Source organism: Athene noctua, chromosome 28, assembly GCF_965140245.1.
Source record: "Athene noctua chromosome 28, bAthNoc1.hap1.1, whole genome shotgun sequence".
In the NCBI taxonomy this organism is placed as follows: Eukaryota; Metazoa; Chordata; class Aves; order Strigiformes; family Strigidae; genus Athene; species Athene noctua.
This window is the reverse complement of record NC_134064.1, coordinates 1,526,408-1,548,169: the sequence shown is the minus strand read 5'-3', so window position 1 is coordinate 1,548,169 and position 21,762 is coordinate 1,526,408. Positions and strand designations below refer to the sequence as shown.

Sequence of the window (21,762 nt, the reverse complement as noted above, 5' to 3'; positions counted from 1 at the left end):
GTATTCTTTGTCATCATCCAATGGCTGTCAGATATTAGTACAGTTTGAGAGCGCAGTCTGGCTCTCTGGTTACCAGCTCTCATGCACAGGGAGAAGAAAAAGGCTGGGAAAAGAACACACAGAAGAAATTCCAGTCATCAACGTGAGGCAAAACCCCTGAGCTTTCACCTACAGTGGTAAAACAAGAAGTGTAATATGAAGTCAGAATTCCAAGGAGTTTAAAATGCCTGAAGATGTAACTAGATACCAAGAGAGATTTTTTTTAAAAGCCCCTAAAGCTTTTCTGGCAAGTAATTCCATTGACTTCAAACCACGTCAGCTGCAGTTAGACACGTGGTGGGAGGCACTTTCAACAATCTCCACAATAGACAAGACATTTATCTGCCTTACCAGGCAATTACATACCTTTAGGGACTTCTGCACTCTCGCTGTGCATCACTACTTCTTACTTCAGACACCTAAAATACCTTCCAAAATCTGGTCCTCAATCACTACATGAAATATTTCTGAAACCTAGCAAGGACACGTACAAGTCAACGGTTTCCAAGGAACAAGAACATTCCTGTTTGACACCTCTCAAGAATAAAAGCTCTCTACCTAAAGCTGACACATAGGCTGACAAGGTTTTGGGTGAGATTATGCAAGAAACCACTTGTGGAAATACACTGTCCTCTGGAGGATCAGACCCAGAAAAAAACTCCACAAATTTTATAGAAGACTAGCCTGTAAAGTGTCAAAACCACAAAGACGTTTCATCTTAACAGAAAGTCTCATCTTGTCATCACTCTGTCTCTGAAGTTATTTATTTGTGGCTCTTCTCAACCTACATGGGAGCCTTTGCAAGCATCCTATTTCCACTTCACCTCATTTATTCACCTCACAACTGCTCATAGCTCTGGAGTTTGCTGTACAAGAAGCTGCTGAAGGAGCACTGCTCAATTATGGACTATCCTTCCTAAGGAGAGGGGAAGGCTGGCAAGTGTTCAGGCAAAATTCCTTCAAAAGTGTTTGAGTTCATCCCAGTGACTATTTAATCAACAGAAGTAGAAAAATTCTCCCCTCTCGCATACATGCAGCTTGGTGCTGTATTCAGCAAACAAATTAAGGAATCCTGAAGGCTTTTTTTATTCAGAGGCCAGAAAACAGCCTAGTAAAGCACAAAGAAAAGGGTACTACGGCATGGTTGGAGCATCAGTCCATGCCCAGGCTGTGGCTGCTTTGTCAGGTCCCCCGGTCGCAGCGCTGCCGCTCCACAAGCTGATGATGCCCACGGGCAGCAGCATCTGCCCCACAGGCGCTCTGCATCTTCAGAGCCAGGATTGGATAAACAAGGCCAACGAAAACCAAAGATCTGACACAGAAGTACAGTTAATGGCCACACCCACAGCTATAAAAGCAGGGTTGGAAAAGAAGCCACAAATGACTTTTGGAAGATTTTAATATTTTGCCCCCACCCTGCTAACAGAAGTCTTGCTTTCCTTGTCAAATGTGAGCCTCTTCATCCCAGAGGGAACAGCAGGGCAGCCTGGGAGAAGTCATGCAGGAATCTGTTAATTCATTTTCTCATTAAGTCACACCAACAATGTTTTGGCTTTACTATGTTCCAGACATGGAGTAATAACTGCTCGACATACATTTCAAGCCATTTACTCAAAATAAAGTGGCATGGAAGTGTATTATAGCAATGAGCAATTAGAACAACGGCTTGTTTAAACCCAAAAGCTCTATGAAAAGCACAAACTCATTTTGAAGTGCCATCAAGTGTAAAAATTGATTACAGACTGTTTTTACAGCGATTCCTCTGAGGACAGATCATTTTCTGTTGCTATAGGGATACTTAGCACACGAGCTAAGCAAAACTCATCATCAAGGGGCACCCAGTAGTTAGCATTTGTGCTCTGGGCCTCTCTTTTCAAGGCAATAAATAGCACGGAAGTCCTGGTCTTCCCCTCCCACCCGGGTGGATGTGTTACTACCCAATATTCACTACAAGCTTGGTTTATGTGAGAGTCATTCGCTAACATCTGGCACTTCCCCCAGGGACACATGTGCTGCTCACGACTGCTTTACCCCGAAACAGGGATGTGCCAGAACAGAGCAGGAAAAGTTCACTGTGCAGTTCACACTTCAGCTCTTCAAACTATTCCACTGCCACTGCTCCAGCCACACTGCATGGAGAGGGCCTGGATTTCAGCTTGATGCTCTGCAGGTTGGGAAGAAAAAAAAAAAGCCATCTGAGCCAGGACCCAGCTTCCCAGGGTTCTCTACTCCTGCTCGTTAGTGGAAAGAGAACAGGACTCTGATCACTACACAGTATTTGCACAATTCCACTCAAGCTCAAATACTGAGGTACTGCAACGGCTGATCTGCAGCTCTTCAGACCACATGGGGTCTGCTTCTCCTTAGCTCTGCTTTTTCATGTTACTATGAAACTATTCCATTATTCAGTAGGATACTGCACTTAGATTTTCATTCATATTTGCTGTGGCACTGCAGTTTGACTCAAGAACCTCCTCATGTCAACCTCTGAAGAGGAAAACATTCTTTAGATCTGAAAAAGTTCACGCGCATGCCTCTGACGCTAACTCTAACAAACCAAAAAACCAATTCTTTTTGTTTCAAAAACCTGGGACACCAGTATAGATGATTACCAGGCTCCTTTCCAGAATTAATAATGCAGCAGAAAAGCAGGTCTTAAATCCCACGTGCAAAAAGCAAAACCAGAGTGCATTCACTTACAAACCTGAAGGAGGGCTGCATACAAAAGCCTACTGTATCCCTTCTGCTCTATCCCTGTTTTGTGGAAGATGCCACCTGTCTTGAAAAATCTTGTCTTTACAAGTCAAACTGAACACTTTTACCTATAGTACTATATATTAGTACTTCAATATACACTGGAAGTTATACCAGCTTGGGAAGAAAACAAAACAATGGCTTGGGAAAAAACAACCAAAACCAACAAAAACCAACCAAACCACCACCACAACACAGGTCAGAGCATCTGCTGGTGTACACGGGCATCAGCTTCACTTCACGAAAGCTAAAGACCGTGTCCCAGGTCTGATTAGGTGTTAGGGACAAGGGGACAGTTTACCTTTGTGAGGCTGAGCTGCGAAAGCTACGGGAGCAAACTCGTCCAAGAGGTCAGCAGCAGGGTTAGAAAGCAGAGAACAGTCAAGCAGAGAGTCTTCCCCAGTGAGAGAGTCTGAAGCCAGGTTAGCATCCAGAGGCCGCAAGGTAGCAGTAAACAGGACACAAACACTGTTAAGCTCATTTTCTCACATTCCTGTTCCCGCCCGCTTAGTGTACAAACAGAGGCTTGATGCAAAGCAGCACAAAAGCTGCTATTTTTTGTGATGGAAAACATTTCTTACTGCTCTGTAGTGAGGGCAGAGCAATTCCCAACACCTTTAGCAACATAACGCATTCTATGGAGCTAAATACCCTCTAAAGCTGAGTATACAACAATGAAATTCCACACAAGTGACAGGTTAAAGGAAGGGGAGCAAAGGGGAGCATGAGGAGGGAAAGAATTGCAAGGACTCCGGCAAAATTGAGTGCACTGGCTATTTCAGAAGAGCGCTCTGAAAAGACGTTGAGTCCATCTGCTGCAGAAGTGGCCAGATCAAGGCCTTCACAGTAAGAAAGGGCCGTGAATTCCTTACTACCACACCCCAATGGAAGAGACAAAAACAGTGACTGCTCCAGATTGCAAAAGCACTTCATGAGAGCAGTACTCTGACACCTACAGATCTGTAACGGTGGCCTGAAGGAATACTGCACCGATCTTCACGAGGAGACAAGTAACACTGACCTTCAAGGAACATGCAGCATCCACTTAAAAGACACACAAGCAACCTCAGTTTACACTGGTGGGAAAAGCAGCAGAGCTGCTTCTGTTCAAGCAGACGGTGCTTTGCGATTTAACACAGCCCACAGCGATACGCTGCACCCCTGCCCCCCAACACCCTCCTGCCTCACCAACCTGTTCTGTTGGAGGCAACCGACTCGGTCTGTGACACAAGGCGTTGGGGCAAGGGAGCCTCGAGGCCCGGTATGAGACTCTCAACAGCTACGTCAGGTTTTCCTTTCCAAATGTGCAAAATACCAGAGCAGAGAAGAAGCCAGAGGTTAGTTTGCAAGACACAGCATAAATAGGAACTAAGGCAGCAGTTGTCTGAATCCTTTAGTCACCCTTTCATATGTGTCAGCTATGCTGGCCGCAACAGGAGGCTGAAGTTAGACCAATATTAATTTAATCACAAGGGAAGACTGTAACACATTAGCGTTTGTTGGGTTTGAAGGTTTTTTTAATGTTGTTTTGTTTTTTTAATTTATTTTAATTTGTGCAAGCCCAATTTCAAACATCCAGAGAGTGGGATGGGAGGTTAATAATCCCTGCCCTGCAGCTAAGCAGCAGGCCTGAGGCTGGGCAAAGAGCTACATGCTTTTGCAAGATCCTTTTCCAGCAAAAGGAAAACATTGACCTTTAAGGAGTCCCCTTGCATTAGAAGTAACAGCTCATTAAACCTACTGTGGAACCCTTAGCATATCCCCAGTTACGCCTGTAAAAACCCAAGACGCAGGATTTTCTTTTCCACTTTGAGTGCCCAGTGGAGCAAAGATTGCAGACCCTACACAGATGTGAAAAGTTTTGAAACTCAACGTCTTATGCTAACACCAGTCCCCACTATCATCTAATATTGATGTCCATTACGTGCCTACAAAAGGAGATGTTATAAAGGCTGGATATAAAGATTTGTTTTTACAGAAACCATAAAAGGGAGGGGGAGACACAGAAGATAACTATCGCAGTCACAACAGCCAGGTATTAATGCTTGTCTGTGTCTCTTCCTCAAGGACCAGCATCAAGGTAATGACCAAGTTGTTAAATTGAAGAACAAGGCTGCACTCAAAGCCAGGACCCAAAATGGTCTAACTGGTCAACCTAAGAGAGATGAATGAATATTTTTGTTTGTGGACCAGCATGTGTGTCTGATTTGCAGGAGGATTATCTGCAAGTATTCAGACAACTGCTAGAAATTGCAAAAGGGAGAAAAAGTCTTACTATTAAGGTGACTCATTTCCTAACTTGCTATTCAAAGCCACACGGTTGCAACCAGCTAGCCAGGGGACCCTGGCTGGGACCCAAACCCACAAAAGCAGCTGACTGCAACTAACTGCAGCCTGCAATTATTAGTCTTTAGTACATTTGGCAAGTAGATCAAAACACAGTTCTGCAACACTCTGAAGTCTTTATACTGCCTGGAGCCTGTTGCATCTGGGCTCATGGATCCTAGCACGTTTATTCCCCATAGTGACCCAGGTCAAAGGCAATTCCGTCGTCCTCATCCTGCTGGGAGTGGATGGAGACACAGACAGGCTCAGTGCCTGGGCCATGGTCCACAAAATCCTGAACAGAAGTGCAGGAATTTTTTGCATCTTTTCCTTCAGTCAATTAACTTTCTTCTACGAAGACCAGAAGAACACACAAGGCACAACCACGCCATGTTATTGTGCCAAATCAGTAAGCCTAGATTTTAATGCAAATACGAAGTCTTTGCTGTTCAAATCTAGTCTCATGGAGAAGAGGCAGGTCTGCCTCAGCATAATCCATTATCTTCCCATTACACTGCGTTTCACCAACATCAGCAGCTGTTTTGAGCGCCCAGTGGGGGTAAACACGCAGAGTTATCATGCAGGACAAGACATGCCATGTAAGACAGAGGGGAGGAGGCACCCTGAGTTTATTTTTACCATTCACAGCGTCTGACGTGCTACCGAAGGGGTCAGCGAGAGGCAGGATATCAGGGAGCAGAAGCGCAGTCTCAGGAGATTTGAGTCCCTCAATCAGTTTTTCTGGGTTAAGCAGGAAAAGGAGGAAGGCAGGCAACAGAGAAAAAAAAAGCAAAAAAATACAAGACAACATTAATCAGATGCTCAGTTCAGTGGCTCACAGTCCAGTGTGACAGCCTCAGAAGAGCATCTGCACGGTTTTGTGTGCAAATAACACTGTCACTCAGAGATATTAGAGGGCAGCTATTCACCAGCTGGCCATGGCCATCTAAGACAACCGAGGACATTCACACCCACTGTGTGTTGCTCTCCCTAAGGAGCCACTGTAAAACAGCAAGCGGTTCTTTCACTCCTAGTCAAAGCACAAAAGCTGAACATGACCCACTGAAAATCAAATTTGAAAAAACCCAAAAGAATACAAAACAAAAAAAAATCCCCACCCTGCAATTTTTCCTCTCTCACCTCCCCCTCATGCTGGGGAAGTCTTTGTTAGTCTTTGTATGAAGAAATGGAAGAAGTGATCTGAAGCTCACGATGCTAGAGCTAGGTATCCAACACCTATTAATATGCTCAAGAATGGAATACTTACAGCCCTTAAGAGCTTAAGCAAAACCAGAAATCATTGAGACACTAGTGCCAGACATCAGAACTTGCCCTTGGGTTAAACAGCTGTCTAGTTACCAATTATTTCAAGTATCAGGTTTTAAATCAGACATGTAATTCTCAGCAGTACAACTCCTGTGGTTCCCATTATCCTTCACACAAAGAAATTTAAATAGCCAGGGCAAAAAGTTAATCTCAATTATTAATCTGGTGGATGAGTGATTTCACAATCATACTGACCAGGTTTTCAATAATGAGCTTAATTATTTAGCTTTCACAAGGGTTTTTCCACAGAACAAGATGAAGAACAACATTTTCCGGATGTGCTAGAAGTAATCACCTTCAGTAGAACAGCACTGATGAATTTGCTCCACACTGACAAATTGGGCCATTTCAACATGTTGGAATGACTGCATTTATAATCGAGCATTAGAATGAGCTGTGGTCCTGCCACAGCCATGCCTTTACAAAATTTTTATATCTGTGCTTTATGTTTTGAGTTCAAAGGCTGCTGTTATTATTTATTATCCAAAGAAAATGTGCTCATAACTGCACAAGAGCACAGGCTCTGGAATACTGCTGTATAAAACACTTACCACGCTGAAAAAGCCAAAGAAAAGCTTAACATGCACTGTTACATACATGGTGATAACATCGATCTTTTTTATTGCCCTATATCAATAATAAAATAGCCTAGTGGCTTTGGAACTACTTATTCAAAGCAGGACAAATTCTACTCCCTTGTGAAAAACTTCACAAGCTAACACATTAAAGCAACCAGGAGGGCAAGGAAACCTAAAGCAACCCAAGAGGCAGCTGTTACACCATTAAAAGCTTGAAGAAGGTCAACTGAAAGAAAAAACCTGATGGGAACAGCAGCTTTGAATGGACTTGAAACCTTCCCACCTCTAAGGAATACTCAGTTTTAAAAGGTCAGTTTTGCCAAATAAAATGCACCCCAGCTGCAGAGGTATCACCCTTGGCTTCTCAGCTGCATTAAGAGAGGATTTCTCCTTGTGTGAATGAAGGGGCTGGGAGCAGGGGCTTAGCAACAAGAAGACGTGTTGATGCTATAAAAAGGAGGGCTGAAGAAGGATGGAATTGATTAAGCATGTCAAGAAAACATAACAAAACACAGGAGAGAGACTTGGGGCAAGATGACAGGGAACATGCTCAACTCCTCCTCCCAGAAGGGAAGCAGTAAGATAACAGGTACCCACCTAGAATACAGATTATTAATCCAGGTAGCAAGGCACAGGACACTATGTGGGAGAAATCATGGATTGTCTCAGAGTTGGACAGTTTCAGACTGGGTTTGGCTTCTAGTTTGAGATGAAGTTTGTAAGTTATGAAGTGACAAGTATGCACATGGTGTATGTACCCACATTTTAGAGATTCAGGCCCAAGACTCTCCTTTCAAAGCAGGGTCTTACGGAAAGCCTGTCAGCCAATGCCCAGCTCTTCTCACTGCACTTGCACCAACCTGTATCTTCAAAGCTGTATCTACAGTCATCGTGCCTTTTACCATGCCATTTCCAAGTGTCTTGCTCCTTGAAGTCTCCCTCTTTCAACCTTACCTTTCCAGTAAGTTTCCTCCTCCTTCATTACTGCAGATTTTCCATTCAACACAGTGGAACTGCCTCTTGGTCAGGTACTAGAAAGTTGCCTATTGAGCTCAGCCCCATGTTTTAAACACAAAAACTATGAGAATAAACACGGTGTTCTCTGTGCATGTTATTTTTCTCTCCTGGCCCCTGAGCTCAATTGCCTTACATAAAGCTTTAGACAGTGTTTTTTGTCAGCGTTTTTTTTGTCTTATTTTGTTACTTGTCTCATGAGATCCCCTTTCTTGTTCCCTTCATTCTTGGTGCTGCTCTGCCAGTGCTGTTACAGGTAGCCACTGTATCTCTTAGGGCATGATTAAAAGGAACTTTAACCCTTTTGAATGAGCCTGAGAAGTTCAACAGAAGGTGTCAGGATGAATGGAAAAGGAGATACCAAAAGTAACAAAAATCAGATGCCTCATTCTATTTTGAGGCCTGGCAGTTCATTTCCCTGGTTTCTGTTTTGTGTTGCATCTTGTACTAACCTGTAAGAATAAGAGATAAAGGAACAGCAGGCGCTTTAGTGGTGGGAAATTTACATTCAACTAGGAGCAAAGGAAAAGTTAGTGAAGGCCCAGCACAATCCACAGTTCTGCATTAGTTAGCAGGAATACCTTCTCTACAAGAGTTAGCTTTGTTCTCTTTAGCACGCCACACTTACTAAAAATGCACATTGCTAAAGGAAGTTTTTCTGAATCTCCATCAGGCATTCAAGTCCAAGAACACTAGATGCCTTTGCAGTGGCAAATAAACCCAGCTCTTAAAGCCTCTGCTTCACCAAAGCTACGATGATTAAAGCAGTAACTCAAGGAGGGTATCTTCTGTGCACTGGACTGTTTCCCTGTGCATGAACATTAGGCAGCTGCAGTTTAAATACATGCAGGCCTAGAAAGAAAAAACTGGCTCTCTCCTGATACTGAAATGCACTTGGGTGCTGCTACCGAGGGAATTCTCTAGCAGAAGTTTCATTTTCATTTCCAAGAGAAAAGCTGCTTCACCTGCAAGCAAAGCCATGGCTGAGATGGTGAGAAGCCAGCAATGTTAAGTCATCTGAATAAGAAATACAACAGTGCAAGAGAAGGAAAAGCTGGCGTAACTAGCCTTGGTTTTGTTACCTCTACAGAACTAACAGTTCCAAGTCACACATATATGAAATAATCATCAGTTGCAGAACAGACTCCACCAACAGTGCAGCATGTATCTGCCGTTGGCAGAAAGACACGAAGGCTACAGCCTCGGGTATGGACTTCTCCAGAACACCCTTTCCCATCTGCCATCCCCTTAGCAAAGATCTATGGGAAGAAAACCAAGAGAGATGTTTTGCCACTACAGTACCAGTTTCTTGTGACTCTCTGGGCACACAATCACAAGCTGCATTTTACAAGTGGTCATGATGGCAAAGAAGATCAGTTATGCAGCAAACAGCAATGGAACAAGAAATCAACAAATAGAATCTACTTCTACACTGCAGTTTCAGGGCCCACTGGAACTGATCTTGTGCATGTATAGAGCTCAGACTGGAGTGTGACAGGACAAAACACATTCTGTATCAATCACCACGCAGTTAAATTCAGGATTCTACAGTATCGGAAGTCCTTCCGCCTCAGATCCAACAGACATATCCAGATGATTTATATGTAGACATACGAACAAGCACAAGGATAAACAAGGTTAAGAACATGTCACCCAATAAAAAGGTATTTTATATCACACAACTACTGAAGGGCTCTCAGGAAGGGCTTTTATCAAACTCCAGCTGGGAAATGCGTGCTTTACTCCATAACTGTGCTCCCACATGAGGTTGCCTCTTGGAGGCATCCTCTTTCCCAAACAGCCTACCAAAAATCTGCCAGATGCTTTCCAGGTCACAGGAAAACAAGCTTGATTCGGGTGCAGGATGGATCTGACCATTGGTATTTCGTTTTCTGTTGGATTTTCTAATTCGCCCGTTTTCACTCCTGACAGGATGGCAGCAGTTTGCTATGGCTTTGCATCAGCTAGTAAGGATGCTGGCTGAGTAGCAAGATTCATTAGCAAGTTTTAAGAAGGTGTCTAAGCTTAAAAGCATGCAGGGGGGATTAAAATGTGTCCTATCAACCCTTTCCAGAGCTTAGGCCCAGTCACATTGTTCCTAACTTGACAGTTCCTCATAATAAGAAATTACTGATTGTTTCCTATCACAGCCAGAGTAAGCAGAACACATTGCAGAAAAAGCAAAGAAAGAGCCTACAGCTAACAGCTCTCAGAGGCATCCCCAAATGGCAGATGTTGGTAGCTTCAGAGACTGGAAAACCAACTCACTTCCTCTGGGAATAAAAGCAAGAGCCTTTCCTCTGATTTGCACCAAAGTGGAAGTAATGCCATTTAGCATCAGCAGACTTAACTATGGATTTATATCATGGGACAAGAAAGCAAGTTCAAACCCCATGCATAGGTTGAGAAGCACAGCTTTGGACAATCCAGTGAGAAAATGTTGACCTTTTTCCTTCAGGTCCCTTCTTTTCTAACACATGCACAAATCTGACTTTTGAGATTCACAATTAGTCAATTTGCACAGACTTTGCATCTGCAACATCACCGCTGCCAAAGACTGTAAGTTGGCATGCTACATTTATACTTGGCAAAATACCCGCTAAGCAACAAAGTATGTGCAGAAAGCATTTTAAGGAGGACTAGAGTTAAGAAAAAAAAAATATAATTCAAGAGACCAGGGAGGCAAACGGGTTTTTAGTTAGAGCAGGCTATTAGAAAGAATAAAGATTCCTCAGAAAATTGCAAGTTAAACAGGGAACGGAGGGCAAAATTCTGTCATAAATTGGTAACACACTGAACAATCAAGATGCAACATCTCAAAGCTAAAGAAGTCCACCAGCCAGGCACTGCACACAGTAAGAACGTTACTCACTCATGTACCACGGAGGAATAGCAAAAAGAAAGATAACTCAATACAGCACACAGCAGAGATCTTTTCTTCGGATGTCAACTGAGAAAGAAAGACAAGGTTGTAAAAATCCTGCCAAGTCAACTGTGCTGCGAGTGGGAGGGCAAATTACCATGGTAGGTATAGATTAGTCACTCAAAGATTTCTGCCTATTGATTAATCAAGAATTAAAGATCAAAGGAAGCCCTGCACATCATTCAGCAACAGAGGACTTTGTCTAATCAATGGAAGACACTAGACTTTAATTTTCCTAATGGAGTTTCTGTGAAGTGGAACTGTTTCTTATATAGCATAAATAGAAAAAGAAGATAAAAAAAGCAATTGGCATGCTTTAAATACACACATATATGACTTTTTAAACACCACAGAGAATAGTGGGACAACATTTAACAGTGGCTCCTTAAAAGATCAAAATCAAACAATTTAGTTTCACTTTCAAGATCTCAAATATTTGTAAAATACCACCCCTTTGGATCAAACTCAAAACCCAGACAGAAGCAACACTAGATACTATTTACACTCATGCAGTTGGGATTCATGTGGTCCACTGGCTTTGGTGTCTCCAAACCATCAACACACCATATTGCACTCTCAGTGAATAATACAGCAATTAATTAATCAATAGATAAATAGTTCCCCTTTTGCATTTTCCCAACTCAGGATCTAAACTCCAATCATTAGTAGACATCAATATGCATTTGTGCACATCTCATCTGCAATTACTTTACCTCAATGTGTCATCTTGATACAAATACAAGTTCTCATTAGAAATAGAGGGGTTTTTTTGTTTTTTTTTTACAGTAGTTATAAACACCCTGACATAGGTGGGCATACAGTTATCTTCTCAGAATTTATGGGCCTGGGATAGAGAGAGTTATGCTGATTAAAAACATTTTATCAAGTATTTTGTGCCAAAAAATAAGAGACCTCCTACATTAGTAATAGTGGCCCCATTAAAGCAGCTGAACTTGTGTGTTTTGACAAGGATGTGAGTGGTTTGAGTCCCAGCTCATGTTTCCAGGTGCTAGAAACTGCCAGCTTCAGCAATCTGATCTGAATGCTTCACAATTAGTTCCCATTTCCAGTCCTTCAATCAGTTGCAACAGCCTGCAACTCACCTCAGCTCACAATGCTGCTTCAGCACCCTGCAGAGAATGCTTGGAAACCCACCTCCTGATGGCCACACATTGGAACACGTTGCTTAAAACTCTTATTTTTGAAGCCAGTTATGTTTTGAGCAGGAATGGTTATCAGGGCCACATATTTTTGATAGCCAGCTCGAAAAATAGGCCAAGGGCGTGGACATGCTTTGTTTTGAAATTGCACTGCAAGGTATCTACTTCCTTAGCCTTGATAAGCACCCTCTCAGGATAATGGAAAAACACACAAGTTGAGTATTTGAAGGAAATAAAAAGGAAAACAATCATCCTTAAAGCGCTATTTAAAAACCTTGGAGAATTTCAACGTGACAATGACTCTAATAAGCAACGCCATGCGCCTTTTCATCAAAAATGAGAACCCGGCATGTGCCCAGATGGCACAGCCGTGCTTTCTTGGCCTGGCTTTCCTTCCCCAGCTATGGCTGCATGTTTACTTAGCTGTGCTGGACATGGCATTTCTCTTATCTCTGTTATGGGCAAGACAATGTTGCAGAGGCCACTTGGTGTTGCTGTTCTTCAAACAAATAACCACACTAAAGAGACACTTGTCTCCCAGCTGCAGGCAAGATGCTGAATTACTGCAGGGAGTAAATGGTTGTGTAAATTCGCAAAGAATGATCCGTTCTCTTTTGAAAGGGGGTAAAAAAAAGATTGACTCATTGTGCAAAGGCAGTATTGTACTCGGTACTGATGCAGAGAGGCCGCCAGTACCCCCCACACACATGGGGCCTGATCTGCAGGAGGGGGGAGTTTGTCCTCCATCCAGTCACAGGGAGGAGCAGAGCTGCTCCTTCTCAGCTCTCACACCTCAGTGCTGCTGCTCCACAACTCCTTGCTTGCTCTGCTGCCAAGGACCCACACTCACCACCTCATCTCTCTCCTCTTCTGCAGAAAGGGGAGAATAAGCCAGGCCTGCTGAAAGCACCAGGTACCTGGGAGAACATTTATCTGGAATTGGAGCAAGGAGGAGACACCCCCCTCCCATCCCAAACCCTCAAACAATTGGAAAAAAATATTTTTAGCATATCTTAGAGGGCATTTCACTGGGTTCACCCTTCACTTACTCAAAAACTTGTTTACCTGAGCAGATGTTTCTAAAGGAGGGATGTCTAAAACCCTTCCTGACCCTAACAGATGTCCGAAGAGTGCAGGTAACGGTGTCAAGATGGCACTCAGGCGCTTCCATTTCAACCGTGAATAAGGAACATGGGCTAGAGCAGATGTATTCAATGCTCTGGGTCAAACCTCTCATTAAATACTTCTGCAAAGCAGGTTTAAAAACCCTAAACTTGGGACTATTCACAGAACAGAGCCTCAATGACAAAGGGAAAGATCTATCTTGAAGCTTCATAACTCAGTTTAATTTCAGGTCTCCAGAATACCTTGTGCAAAATTTAGCCTCCCATGCTCATACAAGCTAAATTCATACTAAATTCATACTGGTAGACATTAAGTAGCCACACATAGCTGAAAAATTACCATTCTGATCAAATACTCCATTATGATTAATCAGCAGTGAAGCCTGCAATAAGCTTATTAAGAACAACTTGGCTCTCTTTCCTGCACATGCACAAGGAAAAATGTTTTCAGCATGAATATCTAATTCTCCCTTATTTTAACACATGTTTTGTCATATTTTTACATCCGTCTTGCCAGCTCCTCTTACTCGTTACAATTCTATTAAGAACTGCAGCCATTACACATTGGAGAAGGAGGAATATACTGAAAGCCATTCTACTGCCACTTGATTATTGTCCAGAGCTGGTATTTCTGCCTTCTATATGGTGCTATGTTACCTCTTCTCTAGAAGCAATTACTGAGCATCTCATTACCCACAACAAACAACCTCCTCTAAGACATCACACACCCCCAGCACCGTGACCCCACAAACAGGGTAGCCTGCCAGAACCTGCTGCCCAAGGTTTGTCTTTGCTGCACCCATTTAACTGACAGAACCAGAAGCGTGATCCTGCTAAACCCACAAGCGAGCCGTCACACTTAAAGCCACATCTCCTGGCTTGTAGCTCCAAATCAGTGAGCTCCTCCACCTGAACAGATTTAGGCTGTCTGAGGATGCACCCTATGGCGATTTGTTAAGCATCATTTACTTATTTCTCATGAATCTGCTATAGAAAGGCACATCTGCCCTTCTGAGCATATAGAGGAAAGGTGGAAAAGCACAAGGAGGTCTCCTGCCAACATTCAAGCGATGCCACCTGCACCCTCAGGTGCCAAAGGCAGCACGTTTGTGGCTAAAGCAAATAAAGAAGCTGAGCTCTCAGCCAGACCCTCAGCTGTCACAGGTTTAGAGCACAGAAAGCTGACAAAACTGGCTCTGTATGACAAATAGGGAAAATACCAAATCAAAGCCTCACTTATGCCTGTACTGAAAGCCTTCCTGAACAACACTGCTCTTGTAACCAAGGGGTAAAGCCTGACGCTTTTACTTCTCAAAGGGCTATGCATGCTCCCAGTCTATAAAAAGACTGACGTAAAATGTTTTCAAAGCAATGAGATTCACTATCAAGGTTTTTCTCAGAAATAAAAATATTCCAAGCAGAAAGTAAATATTTAGCAAATATTCAAACAAATTCAGCTGCTTCTGCACAAAACTAAGGCAGCTTGGAGATGTGCAACTGGAGATGCTGACATGTTAAGAGACCGAAGTCAATCCCAGCTCTGCTGACCCAAGGGGCACACCTAAAAATGCCTTTCACATCCAAGTCAGCACATCCCTCTTGTCCAAGACCTCTCTGCTTGCTGTGGGAATGCTTCTGCACAGGTAATGCAGACAGAAGAACAAAGATGACTCTATTCTGCATGACAGACACATAGATTGAAAACCTGAGTCCAAATCCAGGATTTTTATCTTTTCTGTTCAATTTACAAGCACAGACAAGCCCTCTCAGCTTTCAAAGCTAAGGATATGCCTGTAGCTCTGGTCCTTAAAAGCATTAATGAGCTCTTGGCCTGAAGTTTTAAGGTAAAAAAAAAACCAACAAACATGAGAAATGTCTTTGCAGGAACCTGCAGGAAGCCAACAAAGCCAGGTCTCCTGCATGTCCTTGCCCCCCGCTTTGCCCCCACAGGACATCCACTGAACTCAACAGGACCAGACACATGCAGGGACAGAGATTAGCAAAAGAAGGTTTAGCACCTGCCTGCAAAGATACACAGCCCATCAGGGACAGACTGTGGGATGAGCAACCTGGCCCCACAAAACTGCAGACAACTGCTGGGCAGGGTTGAAAGGCAATTTCTCTGCAGTGGTTTCTACTATAAAGTATTTCAGAGCTCCTGTAGCTAAAGCTGCAACTGCTGCTTCGTATGGTTGTGCTGTATCAAAATGCAATAGGCAATCAGGAAAACAACCATCTCTGTGTGCAACTGCACGTGTTGAGCACGCTGACAGAGAATTAAATAGTAGTCTGGGCTGCCAGACTTCAAGTCAGGAAAACCAATGCTTGCAGTAGGATTTGTGGGGGGGGGGGGGGGGGGGGGGGGGGTAGAATGGGGGTAGAAAAACATGCAGTCATCTGCCTTCTGTAGGTTCTTTTCAAACTATGGCTGGGCAAGTCAGCTCCTGGCAAGCGCTCACACTAGGGGAGAAAGCCTGTAAGTTCTGCTTCTTTTCTCAAACTGCAGCATTTATGAGTAAAATCCCTTCTGAACCAAAACATACTTCTCATGCTCTTTAAGCATCAACCAGAAGGAAGCAAGTTCCACAGTTACGGAAAAAAAATAGATTTTTTTTTTTTTCCTGAATTGCTTAACTTTCCACAGAGATGCCAAATCTACAAGTAGATAATTTTGAAGCTTGGGTCTTCTCCTGTCAAGCCACCAGTGATCCACAGCTTGAGCTAAGGACAAGGGTAAGAGCTGTAACAAGCACTTGTCCTCCAGAGCTAGCTGACAAGGAACCAGTCACACACATTCACCAGAGGGCTTAGAGAAACTCCAAGAAAAAAAAACAAAAACATTCCCATATTCCAAATCCCACTGATTTGCAAATAAGCTCCTAAGCAATTATATAATCTTGTGCTAAAAAGTGTTGGCTGCTGCAGTCAGAAATGTGCATACAGGAAAGACTTTTAAGTAGTACTGCAAAGTAAATGGAAATAGCTACCAACTGCACTAGAAAATTTTGCCAATTCAGAAAAGGTTACATCTTAACTTGCACTGCACACCAAGCACACATTTGCAATAGACCTCAGAAGCCAAGATTCTTCTGGGAAACAAAGTTTAACAATAATAAAAAAATACAATTTCATAGTTGGATACCAACTTGAAAATGGCTTAGATCAGAACAAGTAATTACCCAGCAATTATTTCTGGCTTTGAATACTGAACCTTTAAAGACACCAACACTGTTGGCATCAGAAACAATCAGACAACCCCAGGGTCTGCCATGAGAACTAAGGGCTCTTGTGCTCAGCACCGCTCCCACCACCACCCAGATATCCAGCAGCAGAAAGTGCTACACACTGTTACTGCCAGTGAGTTCAGCAGTTTGTCAGCACTCAGCACCACTGACTGAGGCCCAGGAGTTCAGGGGAGCCTAGAAACAGAACCAGAAGATCAAGAATACAAAACAAACAAGAAGAATCTGCCCCCCTCCATAAAGTCAGTTCCGGTTACCTGGCGTGTCGGACAACGGGAGAGGAATGAAAGGATCAGGCACAGTCAGAAGAGGAGGGCTAGCATCCAAACTCAGAATGTCTTTCGTTTTTTCAGCTGGTAACCAGGAAGAGAAAAGGCAGAGTGAAACAGAGAAGAAAAGAGAAAAGCAGAAAGCATCAAACAAAATCTCAGCACAGCTCAATATTACAGAGTCCAAGCTACAGCCTGACAAGAACAACACACACGTGTACACTCAGAACAAGTTTATATTGCTAGTGAAAAGAAGAAAAACACAAAACAAAAAACCACTATTACCACATAGCTCTCCAACACAATTCAACCTACAGATCTCAAAACATTCCTTGAAAAGGAAGTACTATTATCTCATTTTACAGTGGCACAAAAGGTGAAACGCCTTAACAAAGGACATACAGCAGGCCAGCCCCCATGTTGGGCCTCTTTGTCTGAAATAAAAGATACAGCATCTTGCATCAGACAGGCTTGTATCTATGAGGAAAGAAAAAGAAAAGGGCTAGAAGTGCACAGCCCAATGCCAGCACCAAGAGAATTTCCAAGACACATTCCTATGCCAAACCGCAGGACAGGAGAGTCAAGGAGCACATTTTAAAGACAACTACTATACAAAATGAACATGCTACAGCGGCCAGAAAGCCCAGAACATGCAGATGCTTCTCAAGCTTTGCAGAAGGTACATTACAGCTGAATCTGGAGCTGCTGTCACTCAACAGCACTTCACAAAGGCTGATGGAACATTGTAAACCATTCACAGGGCGCTGAACAGCTGAACAAACTCAGAAAGCAACCCCCTAGAGCACACTTGTGTCATGGCCTTCAACTCCTTAATTCTCAGGTAAGAGCCAACAATACCAAGCTCAGTTATAAGCTCCTCTAAATCTCCTTTTATAAATAGAAATAAGCATAAATGGATTTGTCACTTCTTGCCCCACAAAGGATTCTCCAGCCTCTTCCCAGGACTCCTCTCACCAAGGGTTGGTGCACTTCCATGGGGAAGCATCAAACAGTTGCATTTGTCACCAGTACCAATGACTGCCCAGGATGGGGGAGAGGATTACTCGCATTGAGGACTCCTGGAAGCAGTTTTCCAACACTGTGCTTGGCAGGTCTCTGCCGTATTCAGCATGGTGCTAAAGAACTAGAAACAAGCATCAGCACTCACCAAGTTTTTTTGGCACAGCAGGGGCTGCTCATGGCAAAACCTTGGTACTCAAGTACCAAAGGAGACGCCAGACAAGATCACACAAGCAGAGACCTCTGCAGAAAAGCTCCTTCAACCAGCCAAGAACTCCTGGCCTCTGGACCCAGACAGAGCAGCCAGTGCAAGACTTCTTACCTTCACCATTTAACATGTAAATTATGAGACTAACTGTGCCTTCCTGAGGGTTCTCCCTGCTCACTCCTGTCTGCTGTTCTCCTCATTCTGTGGCAGAGACATTATTATCCCTGCTCATCTCCCTTCATACAGCCTAACAGCTTCAAGCAAGGAATATCCTCCAGCATGTCTGACCAATGTCTGAGTCCAATTCCCTTATTGCACACTACATATTTTACTTCTAATTATGAGCTGCCTGGAACTATATATGGTATATTAAGAAGCTTTCTCGTTATTTTAAGGGTCTCACCAAAAGCCTCAGCTCTGCCTGTACACTGTGCCTCCTGCCTCTGTAACCCAACTGTGACAGGGACATGGGCCTTTCCTACCTTCCCTCCTACAGTTCTTAGTGCCAAGGCCCAGCTCAATTTATACCAGTTTTACCTCCCTTTCAAAGAGGCCTCGACAAAGAGTTGCCACTTTTCTGCAGTGCTTCCCAGGGCATTGCCCTATAGGACATTCACAAACTCACCTGATCCAGCAGTGAAGGAAGAGCCACCAAATGCATCTGTCTGGGTTGCAGATGAAGCTGGCTGGAAACCTGGAATCAAGTTCTCTGTGGAACTGCCCATCTTTTCTGGAGCTTTCCCTGAAATGCCAGATGCAGATTTAGGGGAAAAACATCCATTCTGATGGTAGCTTGCTGACCTAGATTTTTAGGACACTATTTCAGTATGTGACTTAACCCCGTTCCCACAAATCATAACTTGCAGATGAAGCAAAGTTTAAACTGTAGCTTCTACCTCCAGCTGATCAAGGCTGCTTTAAAAGCAGATAATACCTCTGAGGATCATGCTTATAGCAATTGCTCAGCAAAGAGGACAGGGACTGAGATGGGAAATTGGAAGGATTTAGCTCATACAGGCACAGAGAACCATGATAATATGGGAGCACCCCAGCAACATCTGACCAAAAGCACCATACTTCCATGCCATCTTCTGTTCTGAGAGCAGGCTGGTCTTAAACCACCTCCATAAACCTACCATCACTTAGCTTTGCAAAGTCCTTGTTCAGCAGCTCCTCAGCGGTGAGTTTGGAGAAGTTATCATCATCAAATGGATTCCACGTGGAGACATCAGGCGGGTTATAGACATTCTGCTGTGAGGTCCTTGGGGAACCCGAGGGTGTGGTGGAAGCAGATCTAGATGTGATCATCCCAACCAAACAACAGTCATTAATAACCCATCTGAAATCCTCTGGCTAGTACTATGAGCTGGTCAAAGCTACTGCATTATAATTACTTCCTACTTAAAACACTCAGCACAAGTTATTTACTTGCAGGCCCAGAAAGCTGGGACCAGTTAGCCTTATCTACACGTAATCTGGTTGAGCATCCTGGTGTCAGAGATTAAAACAAGAATCATAAACATCCTGTTTGAAACAATTTTCTGCAATGCCCATGTGGAGGCTTCCTGCCTGCAGACACTACAAAAGTGAGCTAGCAAATACTCCTGAGGAAGCACTGATTATAAGCAGCAAGTGTGAAGCATGCACCAGGGATGATGCTGGCTTTTATAATCTAGAGGAAGGCCTTGTTTGCTCAGCTTTTGGGAAGCACAGAAGAACTCAGGAGGACTTCTGCCCCTGGGGAAGTTTTTCAGCAACTTTCTGCCAAGCCCTAAACTATGGTCTTGGGAAAGCAAGGACTTATTTAGACCTCAGAGTTTGCTGCCTACATTCATCTCAATGCTTTGCCTAGGAAATCTCTGAAGAGCCCCATCAATCCCCTCCCTCCGTACCCTCGGACACCAAGTGACCAGCCACCTACTTGGATTTGTTGAGACTGGCTTCAGCAGCAGCTGCCTGCAGGAGCTGCGTAGACTTGCTGGCTGGAACCCCAAAAACCGCACTGTGGGTCACGTCGCTCAGAATCCTCCTGTGTCCTGCACGCTGCGTCTTGGGGGAGGACGGAGGGGTGAGGGAGCCCAGCTTCTGTCCTTGCACTGCTGGGGGGGGTGTGGTTTGAGGTTTTTGCTGTGGCCTCATTTGTGCCTGCATCTAGGAGAGAAAGTTAAATGGTATGTCCTTGTTTGAGAACAACAGCCACGATGACAAAACCAAATAAATGCTGGAGGATCTGACCTTCAAGTCATGGATTGGGGAGTCTGGAGGGGAAAAGCAAACCAAAGGAATTGGGAGCAGGAGGGAATTCACTGTTCTATAGTATTTCAGGATAACTACAACTGTACAAGCAGAGACTCTCCCCTTTCTATGGTGCAGCTCTGGAGACAAAGCCTCTATTAGCACATGTCATTAAAGGCTAGCCGGTCTCAGAAACTTGCTCATGGGTAAAGAGGCTGAAATCCATGGCAGAAGAAGAAATCAGATCATAGTATGCAGGACTCTCGTCACAGGGACATGAGGAGTGGGGGTAAGGTAAAGAGCAGTGTTCCTTCCAGTAGATAACATGTGACTGGGGGCAAACCCCTAATGGAGTACAGGTCTTCTGCAGGAATCTTGTGCAAAAGGCTTTCTTAGCTTTCTCTTACATTAAAAAAGAGAAAAGCAAGGATCATGGAAGCAATATTTGTCATTAAAATCTGCAGGAGAAAAACAGCACGTTTGGTTTAAGTGTAAGCCAAGGCAGCCCAGCTACAAAACCTTTGGAAACTTCAAGGGGTTTCCTCAAACTGATCTCCTTTTTCCATTACCTCAGTCTTACATTAAATTCACAAACCCATAAATACTTGAAATACTGTTTTGTAGCAATAAACAAGAGCATCACTTCCAATTACCTGTTTTTTCAAAATCTGTTTGTCATTTAGATATTATGGCTGGATTTAAAGCAGGAAAACTAGAATGCAAAGAGCAGGAAGCTGTGCATGTCACCTCCTCTGCCTGGGCACTAGCTCCCTGTTCCCCAGCCTGGACCATCCCAGGCCATTTTCAACCAAGGAAGACAGATGAAAGACTTGTAAAGACCTAAGAGAGGGCAATGAGAAAAAGATTTACCTCCCCAGTGTGGTGCTTAACTCCAGTGGGCCAAGGCAAACAAGTGGTTAGCTGTCTCATTCTTCATCTGGCATTTTCAGGCAGACTAATTCACTGCAGCTGAGAAGCAAACTGACCTGACTGCTTCTGATGCACCCACCTTACATCTCGCTATATAGGTCACTGCAGAAAGTACATTTGGTGCTGAGAAATAAAAGGGCAGTGCTGAAATCGCCACATAAATGAATGCAGGGCTTATTAAGCTGAAGTCTCGCCATGTGAAAAGGTTTTGATGGGTCCTGGCTTGGTACCTTCTGCTCAGAGACTCTGCTCTGCAGAGACCACATCTCACTATCATTTTTTAAATGAGCCAACCACTGCTTTTCCCCTCTGACAGCTGCAGGAGTGGAGAAGTGTCCAGATGCGTCCATTCTGATCAGCCATCCAGGGGGATAAGGCTAATTTTCAATCTAGATGATTTAATAAAATTAAGACTGGTTTTGTGCTAGTGAATCACAGCAAAGCTCTTCAGAGATGCATTTTAACACTACATTTCAGGCATTTCTCCTCTAAAAGGAACTGGGTAATAATGGCCTCATCCAAAACCTGTCTACATGTACTAAAAATCTCCCACCGATTTCAACAAAATAACTTGCCTCAGGTCATTGAGCAAAACAATAACAAGACCAGGAACAC

The 21,762-nt window shown here is 43.7% G+C and overlaps 1 protein-coding gene across 4 annotated transcripts in view; it reads right to left on the bottom strand.

Moving 5' to 3' along the window:
- Nucleotides 1–21,762, bottom strand: part of AAK1 (AP2 associated kinase 1) — an 84,901-nt gene that overhangs the window by 16,368 nt on the left and 46,771 nt on the right. For 2 of the 4 annotated variants that reach the window (XM_074928422.1, XM_074928425.1), the window contains exons 14-17: nt 19,904–20,133; nt 19,119–19,276; nt 18,608–18,724; nt 16,743–16,838 (exon numbers count right to left, since the gene is read on the bottom strand). In XM_074928422.1, the coding sequence (XP_074784523.1) occupies nt 16,743–16,838; nt 18,608–18,724; nt 19,119–19,276; nt 19,904–20,133 (601 nt within the window). Of the gene's footprint in view, nt 1–3,094; nt 3,206–3,985; nt 4,088–5,757; nt 5,860–16,742; nt 16,839–18,607; nt 18,725–19,118; nt 19,277–19,903; nt 20,134–21,762 lie in introns of all 4 variants that reach the window. The other 2 variants (XM_074928423.1, XM_074928424.1) reach the window with 2 other exon arrangements.